The sequence below is a fragment of the Salvelinus fontinalis genome, chromosome 1, assembly GCF_029448725.1.
Source record: "Salvelinus fontinalis isolate EN_2023a chromosome 1, ASM2944872v1, whole genome shotgun sequence".
Lineage (NCBI taxonomy): Eukaryota > Metazoa > Chordata > Actinopteri > Salmoniformes > Salmonidae > Salvelinus > Salvelinus fontinalis.
Window position 1 is genome coordinate 60,585,312 of NC_074665.1, and position 12,588 is coordinate 60,597,899.

At 42.0% G+C, this 12,588-nt stretch overlaps 1 protein-coding gene across 1 annotated transcript; it reads right to left on the bottom strand.

Annotated features, from left to right (window-relative positions):
• Positions 1 to 404: 404 nt before the first annotated feature.
• On the bottom strand, positions 405 to 6,402 carry rps24 (ribosomal protein S24). Its single transcript, XM_055928360.1, has 5 exons — positions 6,318 to 6,402; positions 4,313 to 4,378; positions 3,881 to 4,090; positions 3,529 to 3,642; positions 405 to 494 (listed from the first exon to the last, which is right to left on the bottom strand). Exons 1-5 carry the CDS (start codon positions 6,318 to 6,320, stop codon positions 492 to 494), a joined length of 396 nt encoding a protein of 131 aa, XP_055784335.1. The 5' UTR covers positions 6,321 to 6,402; the 3' UTR covers positions 405 to 491.
• Positions 6,403 to 12,588: the final 6,186 nt, after the last annotated feature.

Consider the following 12,588-nt stretch of genomic DNA (forward strand, 5'->3'; position numbering starts at 1 on the left):
TTCAACATTTAAAGGATAATATAGCCATAGTCAACAATACAGACGTCTGGCCAGGCCTTTAATGCAAGATTCGGTCAAATTAAGGGGATGTATTGATTGGTTCTCAAATGTTTTTCTTGGTGGATTTGAAAAACGAACAGTTGTGTAATGCAAGGGGCGGCGCGTGGCTGTTTGCGCGAGAAGACGTAAAAGCACAGCCACCTTCCTAATTGACGTATCATGCCACTGCATCAAAACAGCCTTTCCAGACTGAAGTCAGGGGAATTTAAGACTTTGGTATGCGCCAGACTACCAATATCCCCAAAACGACTTTGAACATAAACATATTCAAGCACACTGCAAATGTAATAGTGCATATGCTTTTCAATCCAGGACATGTAGAGGAAATTACAAAAACAGGACAGTTTGACTTTTTTCACCCTAAGTTTTTTTATTCGATGACAATATACAAGAACATCTTGAGCACGAGGAACATCCCTGATTCTCCAGGCTCACTGTAGGGAAACAGAGGAAGAGAAGTTAGTTCACCTGCAAAACAGAAATTCACCATCTCCACTTACAACTCTACTCAAGGGAGGGGGGCGCAACTCAACTAGAGGAAGAGGGGTAATTGGGCTGAGGGTCCTAAGGGTAATAGTTTTGAAATTGGGAACAGATGCATTTGCTAGAGATGGAGCTCAACCTACATGTATTTTTTATTATTATTTTTATTTATTTTTATAAATAGTAAATGCATCCAAATGAAAACTGCAATATTACAGTGTAACTGACATTTTTCAGCTCAGTGAAGAATTTATTGGGCAGTGGAGTATAAAATAATATTGAAGTATATATCAAAGTACAGTAGAAGTCAGAAGTTTACATATACATTTAAACTCAGTTTTTCACAATTCCTAACATTTAATCTGAGTAAAAATCCCATCTTGGGTCAGTTAGGATCACCACTAATTTAAGAATGTGAAATGGCAAAATAAATAGTAGAGAGAATTATTTATTTTCACTTGTATTTCTTTCATCACATTCCCAGTGGGTCAGAAGTTTACATACACTCAATTAGTATTTGGTAGCATTGCCTTTAAAATGGTTTAACTTGGGTCAAATGTTTTGTGTAGCCAACCAACAGGCTTCGCCGAATTAGTTTTGGCCCATTCCTCCTGAGAGCTGGTGTAACTGAGTCAGGTTTGTAGGCCTCCTTGCTCGCACACGCCTTTTCAGTTTTGCCCACACATTTTCTATATGATTGATGTCATGTCAGGGCTTTGTGATGGCCACTCCAATACCATGACTTTGTTGTCCTTAAGCTATTTTTCGTTTCCTCCAGCATCTTCACAAGAGAGATTGCATCTCCTTCGTCAGCTGCGTGGTCCCATTGTGTTTATACTTGCGTACTATTGTCTGTACAGATGAACGTGGTACCTTCAGGCGTTTGGAAATTGCTCCCAAGGATGAATCAGACTTGTGGAGGGCCACAATTTTTCCCCCTGAGGTCTTGGCTGATTTCTTTAGATTTTCACATGATGTCAAGCAGAGGCACTGAGTTTGAAGGTAGGCCTTGAAATACATCCACAGGTACACCTCCAATTGACTCAAATTATGTCAATTAGAAGCTTCTGATAGGCTTCTAAAGCCATGACATAATTTTCTGGAATTTTCCAAGCTGTTTAAAGGCACAGTCAACTTAGTGTATGTAAACTTCTGACCCACTGGAATTGTGATACAGTGAATTATAAGTGAAAAAATCTGTCTGTAAACAATTGTCGGAAAAATGACTTGTGTCATACACAGAGTAGATGTCCTAACCGACTTGCCAAAACTATAGTTTGTTAACAATAAATTTGTGGAGTGGTTGAAAAACGAGTTTTAATGACCCCAACCTAAGTGTATATAAACTTCTGACTTCAACTGTATATTGTATTAAATGAAACTAGGAACTTTAACATTTCAGAGAAATGTCATGAGTAGGCATGTGGTTGTTGTCCCACATCGAGACATTGGGCTATAAATTATTATCCTAGACATGCTTTAATAAACAACCACCAAAGGTCACCGCTCATAATGCATGTTAGCATAACTGTACTGAGCGTTTGATCAATACATAGTCATAATAAAATAGTTTAATAGGAGAATAAGAATGGATAATCGTTTAGAAGCAATTAAATTGTTTTGTTGTTGTTGATATGACGTTAGTTGATAATATAATATTTGTTTGAGAATAAGTACCACCAGCCAGGGTAAGTTTAGGAGTTTGGGGAAAAAGGGGGATGGAAGATGGGTTGAAGTAGTAAGGATGCGTGCTTGTAGATAAGGTTGTTGGAAGACTACAGGTGAGATCTCTACAGGTGAGGTACCAAGAGAAGATTCAATGTGCAATTCAACACAATATAGCACACCATGCCCTGTTTTCTTTATACCTGTAACCGACACCTCATTTCTGTAAAAATAAATCCATGGGAGGCAAAATAAAAGGCAAAAGGATGAAAAAAGTTCCATTAAACTTTTACTTAAAATAATTCACACTCCTATAGTAGATCTCTGAACGGCATAAGATTTGAGCCATAGATGAATTTCATTCAGTTGGGGCCCAATTCCACCCAGGAAAAGAATACAAAGTCAAAACTGAATGCTGAGCACCAGATGCGGACATGTCAATAAATGCACACAAATGCAGCTTCTAGATACGTCCCTCAATACATTCCTGCAGGATCCCTGGGGGTGCACATCTGTGTTTTAGCCCAGCACTGAGACTTGATTAGTTGAATTATGCGTGTTAGTGCTGGGCTAAAACAAAAATGTGTACTGCATTGGGGCCCTCAAGGAATGAATTGAGAAATTGCTCTAGTTCCTAGTCTTTCAGAGATCCACTAGGCAACATACTGTTGAGTCTTAAGACCACACTATACGGTTCAACCTGGGATCTAAACCACTATTAGTGCTCAGTTCACACTCGCCAACATTAGTGTCATGAGTTAGAATGAGCAGCTAAGTATCAACTGGTAGGTACCTGAACTGAAACCCAATGTGGATGTTGGATAAATCCACATGTAAAAAGGCACCATAGCTTTTTTGGTTATATAATGGGAAGATTGGGATGAAGTCTAACAGGAGTTAGCTAGGAACATCAATCCTAAGTAGTAGTATCTGCACACAGCAGTTAGTCTACTGATGAAAACAACATTTACCTTCTACAGTCCCGAAGAACAGTAGATAAGAGAAGATGAAAATGTATATTAAAACAGTAAGAACGTATAAATAAAGACAGCACTAACAGACTTGGGAAGAAGGAAATACGAAATAAGTGAAACTTGGGGTGCGTTTCAATAGTCTCAAGAAGTTCCCTCTTCCCTCTATCTGCACTGATGTGAATTTCGCTTGGGTGAATGCAGCCATCCAGTATTATGCATTCACCAGCTCTGCTGATTTACAGTGCAGATGAAGGAGAATAAAAGGAGCTACTGTAAAAATGTAACTATTGAAATACACCCACCCTCGAACAAGAGGAATGTACCATAGGGAGAATGGCCACATTACCTTTTTGCCAGCAGCGCCCACACTGGCTTTCTTGGTGCCTCGTACTTTCTTCATTCTGTTCTTGCGTTCCTTGCGCTGTTTTCTGGAGGACTTCTTCTTCTCATAGAGACCGTGCTGTGAGAACAGAGAAAACCAAACAGCACTGCTTTCATTGTGTTATCTTTCCATTATTCAGCATCAATGTGGGTATCACTGGCAGACAGTAATTGATAATGATGGGACTCATAGAAACTATGTACAGACGTGGTGTCATACAAATAGAGAATATTGCCTAAAAACAGCTATATCCATTCAATTGGTGCTTTCCACAAGCAAAGCCCCACTTGTTTCCATTTTCCCAGCATCTACTTACCCTGGCCAGTCTGTGCTTGGGCTCGTTTTTCTTAGCGTAGTCGAGAGAGTCGTAGACCATGGCGAAGCCCGTCGTCTTGCCGCCACCAAACTGGGTCCTGAAGCCGAAGACGAACACAACGTCAGGGGTGGTCTTGTACATTTTGGCCAGCTTCTCCCGGATCTCAGTCTTGGGGACTGTGGCTTTGCCCGGATGGAGGACATCGACAACCTGGAAGCGGAGACAATGGACAAAAGTTTAAGACCACGCAGCACTAGAAAACTAGCACACTGGTGATCTTGATGCGTCCTAACTTTTAACAGATCATTTAATTAACAGCCCATCAGGGCAGATCATGACGGTCTTTTGATCTACTGATAGAGGTCAGCTGAACACTCAGTATGAAGAGATTTTTTGTTGGTATACAGTGGTAGGAAAAACATTTAGGCTTACCATTTGCTTCCTCTGAAGCAGCCGGTTTGTCATGAACTTCCGGGTTCTGACTGTCACTGTGTCGTTCTGAAAGTAGATGGGGAACAGAGTTTAGGGACCATACACACATCTAGATACTATACACACACGTAGCAAGACAAGTAGTATACATCAACACAAGTATTTAAACAAGACGTTGGCTTTTTAAGGTAGCAAGTTAGTTAGCAGGCCATAAAGAAAAGTTACTTGTTGCATTACAATTACACATCAGATCACAAATCAACTGTTACTCTAACAGTGAAATGCTTAATTACGGGCCCTTCACAACAATGCAGAGAAAGAAGAGGGAAAAAATTGAAACGCAATAAAAAGGTAAAACAATTAGTAACAATAACGTGGCTATATACACACGATAACAGCACCGAGTTGATGTGTAAGGGTACGAGGCAGTTGAGGTAGATATATACATATAACTAGGAATTAAGTGCCTAGGCAACAGGATAAACAGAGCATGTGATGAGTCAAAAAAGTTACTGCAAAAAGGATCAATGCAGATAGTTAAATAGTTTACCAAATAGTTACCCGAACTAACTATTTAGCAGTCTTATGGCTTAAGGTTAGAAGCTGTTCAGGGTCCTGTTAGTTTCAGACTTGGTGCATCGGCACCTTTTGCCATGCGATAACAGAGAACAGTCTATTACTTGAGTGGCTGGAGTGACAATTTTTAGGGCCTTGCTCTGACACAGCCTGGTATAGAGGTCCTGGATGAGTTTGGCGCCAGTGATGTACTGGGCTGTACACTACTCTCTGTAGCGCCTTGTAGTAGGATGCCAAGCAGTTGCTATACCAAGCGCTGATGCAGCCAGTCAAGATGCTCTCAATAGCGCAGCTGTATAACTTTGAGGATCTGAGGGCCCATGCCAATTCCTTTCAGCCTCCTGAGCGGGAAAAGGCTCTGTCGTGCCCTCTTTACAACTGTCTTGGTATGTGGACCACGATAGATCCTTAATGATGTGGACAGAGGGAACTTAAAGCTCTCGACCCGCTACACTACAGCCCAGTCGATATGAATGGGGGTGTGCATGGCCCTCCATTTCCTGTAGTCTACGATCAGCTCGTGTCAAGCTGATATTGAGGGGGCAGGTTGTTCTCCTGGCAGTATCTGACTATCCCTATAGGCTGTCTCATCATTGATCAGGCCTACCACCGTCATGTCATCAAACGTATCATGCCATGCAACAAGAGGTAGCTAGCGAACTACATTACTTGGATTTAACTACCTACACAAGTAACATTTAGTAGCTAGTTAGATACACGAGTGACAGGTCCAATATATACTTTTGAGGAGACAGTCCTAAACCAAGTCATACCGGCAGGTTACTGAATCAATAACTAACATCCTGGCTATCTACTGTAGCCAACCAAGGCAAGTTAACTAGCTAACGTAGCTTCCATCTACTCAAATCATGTCAACGAACCACTTCAAACACCGGAGCACTTCTGGACAGATTGACTACAAGGTACACGACAGAAACTATGCATTTGTGGTAACTTAGCGTTAGTTATCTTGTCGGAACTAGCTAGGTAGTTTTCAGAATCCTAATACCACTTTACAAGTGACATACTGTGCCAGAGGCTCACTAGCCACAGCAGTCGAAGACACCTTGCTAGCACATACTTTAGCATGTAGCTAGCCACATTGCCTATGCTGGCCAAATAATACAAGACTGGACAAAACCACAATGTAGCCGCCAACACGTAGTAGTGGAAAATAAGAAGCCATGTGCTACAAAACCTTTACTGAATGGTTTGTACAACTGAACAGGTCCAACAGCCGAGCGCTCGGCTAGGCCACCGAAATTCATCAGTTCATAAAAGACTAAAAACTACTTTACCATTTCAATATTCTAATATTCCTACAGGGATGGCTTATAAATGTATTTGGACTTCGTGATTTTAACAACGATGAGAGGATGGTGACGATAAACAAAGGATTTAATTCTAGATTTTATGCCACAAGACTCACCATCTTGACATCAGCCTCTCAGGGACGAGGAAAAGGAGGAAGGACCCGATGCCGGCCAACCAAACGCCTGAATGGAAGCCGTGCGACCTGAATACTTGCCTGAATAAAAGTAAATTCAAATTATTTGAGAGACCACATATGGAAATAGAACGTGTCGTTTTTGTATTTTTTATGTATTATTTTGTTCAAGTGTATATGACTTTAGCGCAACGTCACTCAATCAAATAAATGCCCATGTAATTTTGGCAAAACACATGAATGTATGCAATACAGTATGAATAACATGTTTGTTCATTACAAATGTATTAACTGATGACATTTTATTCATCTAGCAGGTACACAATCCTGCCCTGATGCCCTTTTTCCAAAAGTAGCCCACCACAGTATTATACAGTATATGTTTATGTATAATTTTGTTTATTATTGAACGACGTAAGTATTTTTATTCACATGGTTCATGGAAATGGACGGTAGTAGACAAAACATAGAGCGCAATTTTTGAATTTGTATTTGTATTTTTAGGGATCCCCATAAGCTGTTGCCAAAGTAGCAGCTATGCTTCCTGGAGTCCAAACACATTAATTAAGGCACTTACATATAAAACAAAATCTAAAACAGTACATTTTTACACCACTACATATCTACAATACAAAATGTATAATACCACCATACAACAATATACGTGTGTGCGGAGTGTGTATGCTAGCGCTTGTGTGCGCCTCTTCACAGTTCCTTCTGTTCCATAAGGTGTAATTCCAACCGGTACCGCTAGATGTCAATAAAGTAGCGTCAATGACAGCCTGGTCAAAGATTTATTTAACCTTTATTTAACTAGGCAAGTCAGTTAAGAACACATTCCTATTTACAATGACGGCCTATCCCAGCCAATCCCTTCCCTAACCCGTACGACGCTGGGGCAATTGTGCGCCACCCTATGGGACTCCCGATCACGAGCGGTTGTGATACAGCCCGGGATCAAACCAAATCAAATTGTATTAGTCACATGCGTCGAATACAACAGGTGTATTACAGTGAAATGCTTACTTACGAGCCCCTAACCAACAATGCAGTTAAAAATAATCACACGAATATGAATAATAATTAAAAAGTAACAAGTAATTAAAGAGCAGCAGTAAAATAACAATAGTGCGACTATATACAGGGGGGTACTGGTACAGAGTCAATGTGCGTTGGAACTAGTTAGTCGTGGTAATTGAGGTAATATGTACATGCAGGTAGAGTTGTTAAAGTGACTATGCATTGATGATAACAACAGACTAGCAGGGTTGTAAGGGGGGGGGGGGGGGGCAATGCATATAGTCTGGATAGCCATTTGGTTAGATGTTCAGGAGTCTTATGGCTTGGGGGTATGAACTGTTGAGAAGCCTTTTTGTCCTAGACTTGGCACTCCGGTACCGCTTGCCATGCGGTAGTAGAGAGAACAGTCTATGACTAGGGTGGCTGGAGTCTTTGACAATTTTAGGGCCTTCCTTTGACACCGCCTGGTGTAGAGGTCCTGGATGGCAGGCAGCTTAGCCCCAGTGATGAACTGGGCCGTGCGCACTACCCTCTGTAGTGATTTGCGGACAGAGAACGAGCAATTGCCGTACCAGGCAGTGATGCAACCAGTCAGGATGCTCTCGATGTTTCAGTGGTAGAACCTTTTGAAGATCTCAGGACCCGTGCCAAATCTTTTTAGTTTCCTGAGGGGGAATAGGCTTTGTCGTGCCCTCTTCATGATTGTCTTGGTGTGTTTGGACCATTCTAGTTTGTTGTTGATGTGGACACCAAAGAACTTGAAGCTCTCAACCTGCTCCACTACAGCCCCGTCGATGAGAATGGGGGCGTGCTCGGTCCTCCTTTTCCTGTAGTCCACAATCATCTCCTTAGTCTTGGTTACGTTGAGGGATAGGTTGTTATTCTGGCACCACCCGGCCAGGTCTCTCTCCTCCCTATAGCCTGTCTTGTCGTTGTCGGTGATCAGGCCTACCACTGTTGTGTCGTCTGTAAACTTAATGATGGTGTTGGAGTCGTGCCTGGCCATGCAGTCGTGGGTGAACAGGGAGTACAGGAGGGGACTGAGCTCCAGTGTTGAAGATCAGGTGGCAGATGTGTTGCTACCTACCCTCACCACCTGGGGGCGGCAGGTCAGTAAGTCCAGGATCCAGTTGCAGAGGGAGGTGTTTAGTCCCAGGTTCCTTAGCTTAGTGATGAGCTTTGAGGGTACTATGGTGTTGAACGCTGAGCTGTAGTCAATGAATAGCATTCTCACATAAGTGTTCCTTTTGTCCAAGTGGGAAAGGGCAGTGTGGAGTGCAATAGAGATTGCATCATCTGTGGATCTGTTTGGGCAGTATGCGAATTGAAGTGGGTCTAGGGTTTTTGGAATAATGGTGTTGATGTGAGCAATTACCAACCTTTCAAAGCACTTCATGGCTACGGACGTGAGTGCTACGGGTCTCTAGTCATTTAGGCAGGTTGCCTTTGTGTTCTTCAGCACAGGGACTATGGTGGTCTGCTTGAAACATGTTGGTATTACAAACTCAATCAGGGACACGTTGAAAATGTCATTGAAGACACCTGCCAGTTGGTCAGCACATGCCTGGAGCTCACGTCCTGGTAATCCGTCTGGCCCTGCAGCCTTGTGTATGTTGACCTGTTTAAAGGTCTTACTCACGTCGGCTACGGAGAGCGTGATCACACAGTCGTCCGGAACAGCTGATGCTCTCATGCATGCCTCAGTGTTGCTTGCCTCGAAGCGAGCATAGAAGTGATTTAGCTTGTCTGGTAGGCTCGTGTCACTGGGCAGCTCGCGGCTGTACTTCCCTTTGTAGTCTGTAATAGTTTGCAAGCCCTGCCACATAAGATGTGCGTCAGAGCCGGTGTAGTATGATTCAATCTTAGCCCTGTGTTGACACTTTGTCTGTTTGATGGTTTGTCGCAGTGCATAGCAGGATGTCTTACAATCTTCCCAGTTAGAGTCCTGCTCGTTGAAAGCGGCAGCTCTACCGTTTAGCTCAGTGCGAATTTTGCCTGTAATCCATGGCTTCTGGTTGGGGTATGTACGTACAGTCACTGTGGGGACGACGTCCTCGATGCACTTATTGATGAAGCCAGTGACTGATGTGGTTTATTCCTCAATGCCATCGGAAGAATCCCAGAACATGTTCCAGTCTGTAATAGCAAAACAGCAAATCAGGCCTACCACTGTTGTATTGTCAGCAAACATGAGGATTGAGTTGAAGACGTGCGTAGCCACACAGTCAGACATGTAGATTCCATGAAAACAAAAATCTGACATTGATTGATTTATCATGACGAGTCCGTGCTTGTCTCAAAGCAGCGCGATAACACTGTCCCAATCATAACGTAGCTGAAATTATGGTTGACCACACACAGCTATTTCTTTAAAGTATTTAAAACGGTTGGATGACCATGGGAGTTTCAGTAAGCAACAATATGATAAATGTCTTCAATGGTATTAGCCTACTTTTTTCCAATATTTTCGTCATTCAGTGATATTCATTTCCACAGTAATTATTGATTTAAGTTGTGGTTAAGAAAACATGCATGAATAGTGGTAGGCTTTGTGAAGTCATGTGCGAAGCGACATGCCTCACAATGTTAAGAACTGCCACGAGGATGGTAACATCCTAGTAACTGGTGCTGCCTATCAACCATCATTATGAAGCATAAATCTTGTGAAGGTGTTGCTTACGCCAGACTTAGCTACGACAAGTCTTATTTTCTGGTTGGTACAACAGGTATAAATTCTGATCCCAAAGTCGGACGTAGCTATGCTCGACCTAGCATTAAAGATAAACTTTTTACCCCTAACTGGTGCAACCAGAAGAAATCAGAGAGACACACATGTACTTCCAGTTCCTTAATATGTTGGATCTATATGTAATAGCAATTAACACTTAGGAGTGACAGACAGAGTGACAGACAGACACAAAAACAGACAGACAGAGACAGTGACAGCAGAGAATATATGCAGAGAGAGACAAAAAACAGGGAGGCAACGAAGTGCCCGGTTATAGTGGTGAGTTGAAAGGAGAAGGACTATGCTTCACCGGTCAATGATACAGTAAAAGTTGAGGAACACTGTACTATAGTGTACTGCCTATGTTACATGTCAGTAGCATTACTGCCTGTGTGTGTAACTAGCATGGGGTACGGGTGCGCATGAGGTGATGTGGGCTTGTATGGCTAAAATTAGTGACGTATTCCACTTATTTCATCTGCTGTATATAGGCTTATTTTTTCATATTTATTTAGGCAGGTTGGAGTACTTATTTGAGACTTATTGAAGCGATAGGCCGAAGTCAAGATAATATCCCTGCTGTGTCCCATGCATCACCGGAGACGTATGCGTAAATACGTGAGTATAGCCTCTTCCTCTCTCAGTGTGGAGACACTCCAGTTGTGCTACTAGCTCTCCTTGACCACTCCGCTGTATCGGGCGCTGGCATGTTGCATCATCACTCAAGCATCATTAGGCTATAGGACGTTGATAGGAGAACATTTAACCACGTCATATAACCTAGAACTGCAATGAAATATTGATGATGATCATCATCATCATGGGATAGAGAGGAGTGGCTATTTAGGGTTCAAGGACGGTGTTATATCCCATCCTGTCTCAGAGCATTTCCTATTATTCTGTATGTAAATCCGAGACACATGTTACGTTTCATATGGTATGTATTCATTTGTGGATGTCCATCATTCATTCGATATGATATGTTCCGAATTACAATTCGTAAAATACAGTACCAGTCAAAACATTTGTCTATGAAGGCCTAATTCACACAGTCTCCTTTGAACAGTTGATGTTGAGATGTGTCTGCTACTTGAACTCTGAGGCTGGTAACTCCAATGAACTTATCCTCTGCAGCAGAGGTAACTCTGGGTCTTCTTTTCCTGTGGCGGTTCTCAGGAGAGCCACTTTCATCATAGCGCTTGATGGTTTTTGCAACTGCACTTGAAGATCCTTTAAAAGTTCTTGAAATTTTCAGCATTGACTGACCTTCATGTCTTAAAGTAATGATGGGCTGTTCTTGCCATAATATGGACATGGTCTTTTACCAAATAGGTATATCTTCTGTATACCACCACTACCTTTTCACAACACAACTGAAAGGAAAGAAAGTTAAAACAGAAGAAGATAAAAGTAAAGTTGGCATCTGACAACTTAATCGCATAGCCTTTACTAACCCCTTAAAACGTTTCAACGTCCAAAAGAAAGAAAACGGATTTCAAGTGTAAAGAATATAAATGGACACTTCTCAGCTAGCACATTGGTTCCTTGGAAGTTGTGGGAATGTAAGTGTTTGATTTACCATTGGTTCTGAGAATTAAGTTTCCTGACCAGCAAAACTGAATGTTTTTTAAACATTCTGAGAAAGGAAGTGAACATTTCACCTGTTCTAGGAACATTGATGGGCTTGTATGGCTAAAATTTTTGGAGTTATTATATAAAACCGATCAGAATGCTGGTTGCAATGCTGGTTGCTTGGCTCTATTTTACCTCGCAGTAGTTGCGAAGGAAGGAGGATGTGGGCAGTTCTAGTTCTATTTCACCGGCATAAACACGTTTACAGTCCTCATATATTTTTAGGCAAGTTAGTTATGAACAAATTCTTATTTACAATGACGGACTACCGGGGAACAGTGGGTTAACTGCCTTGTTCAGGGGCAGAACAACAGGTTTTACCTTGTCAGCTCGTGGATTCCAGCCAGCAACCTTTCAGTTACTGGCCCAACGCTCTAACCACTAGGGTACCTGCTGCCCCTATCTACCTATGGGGAAGGATGGCCAGCCACACAGAAGGGTGACTTTTACTAAGGAGGAGAAGGAGGCTGTGTTGACCGAGATGCCTACTAGCCATTTCGGAATGAAGCGCATAATTGCCAAAATCAAACTATGCTTCTTCTGATGGGGAAGTGGACAGCTGGGCAAGTGAAATAACCTTTTATTTATCAATCACATTATATTACATCAGAAATGATTAGGATTTCAATGAACGTCATATCAGAGAGCACAAAATGTTTCAATATGTCACTTTTTGCTTAAAGGTCAGTACCCTGTCTAGCCTGACAGAAGTTTGAGAGGGCGAAGACTGTGGCAACAGAGTTGAAGCCCATCAAAGTTGTTTCACCATGGCACATGATCGGTAAGTGTGCCAATTCAAATTTTCCCCTGATAAGTTGTTTTGTAATGGTTGCTTTATTTGACCACAGCAGAGTTCAATATTATAGAATGTGT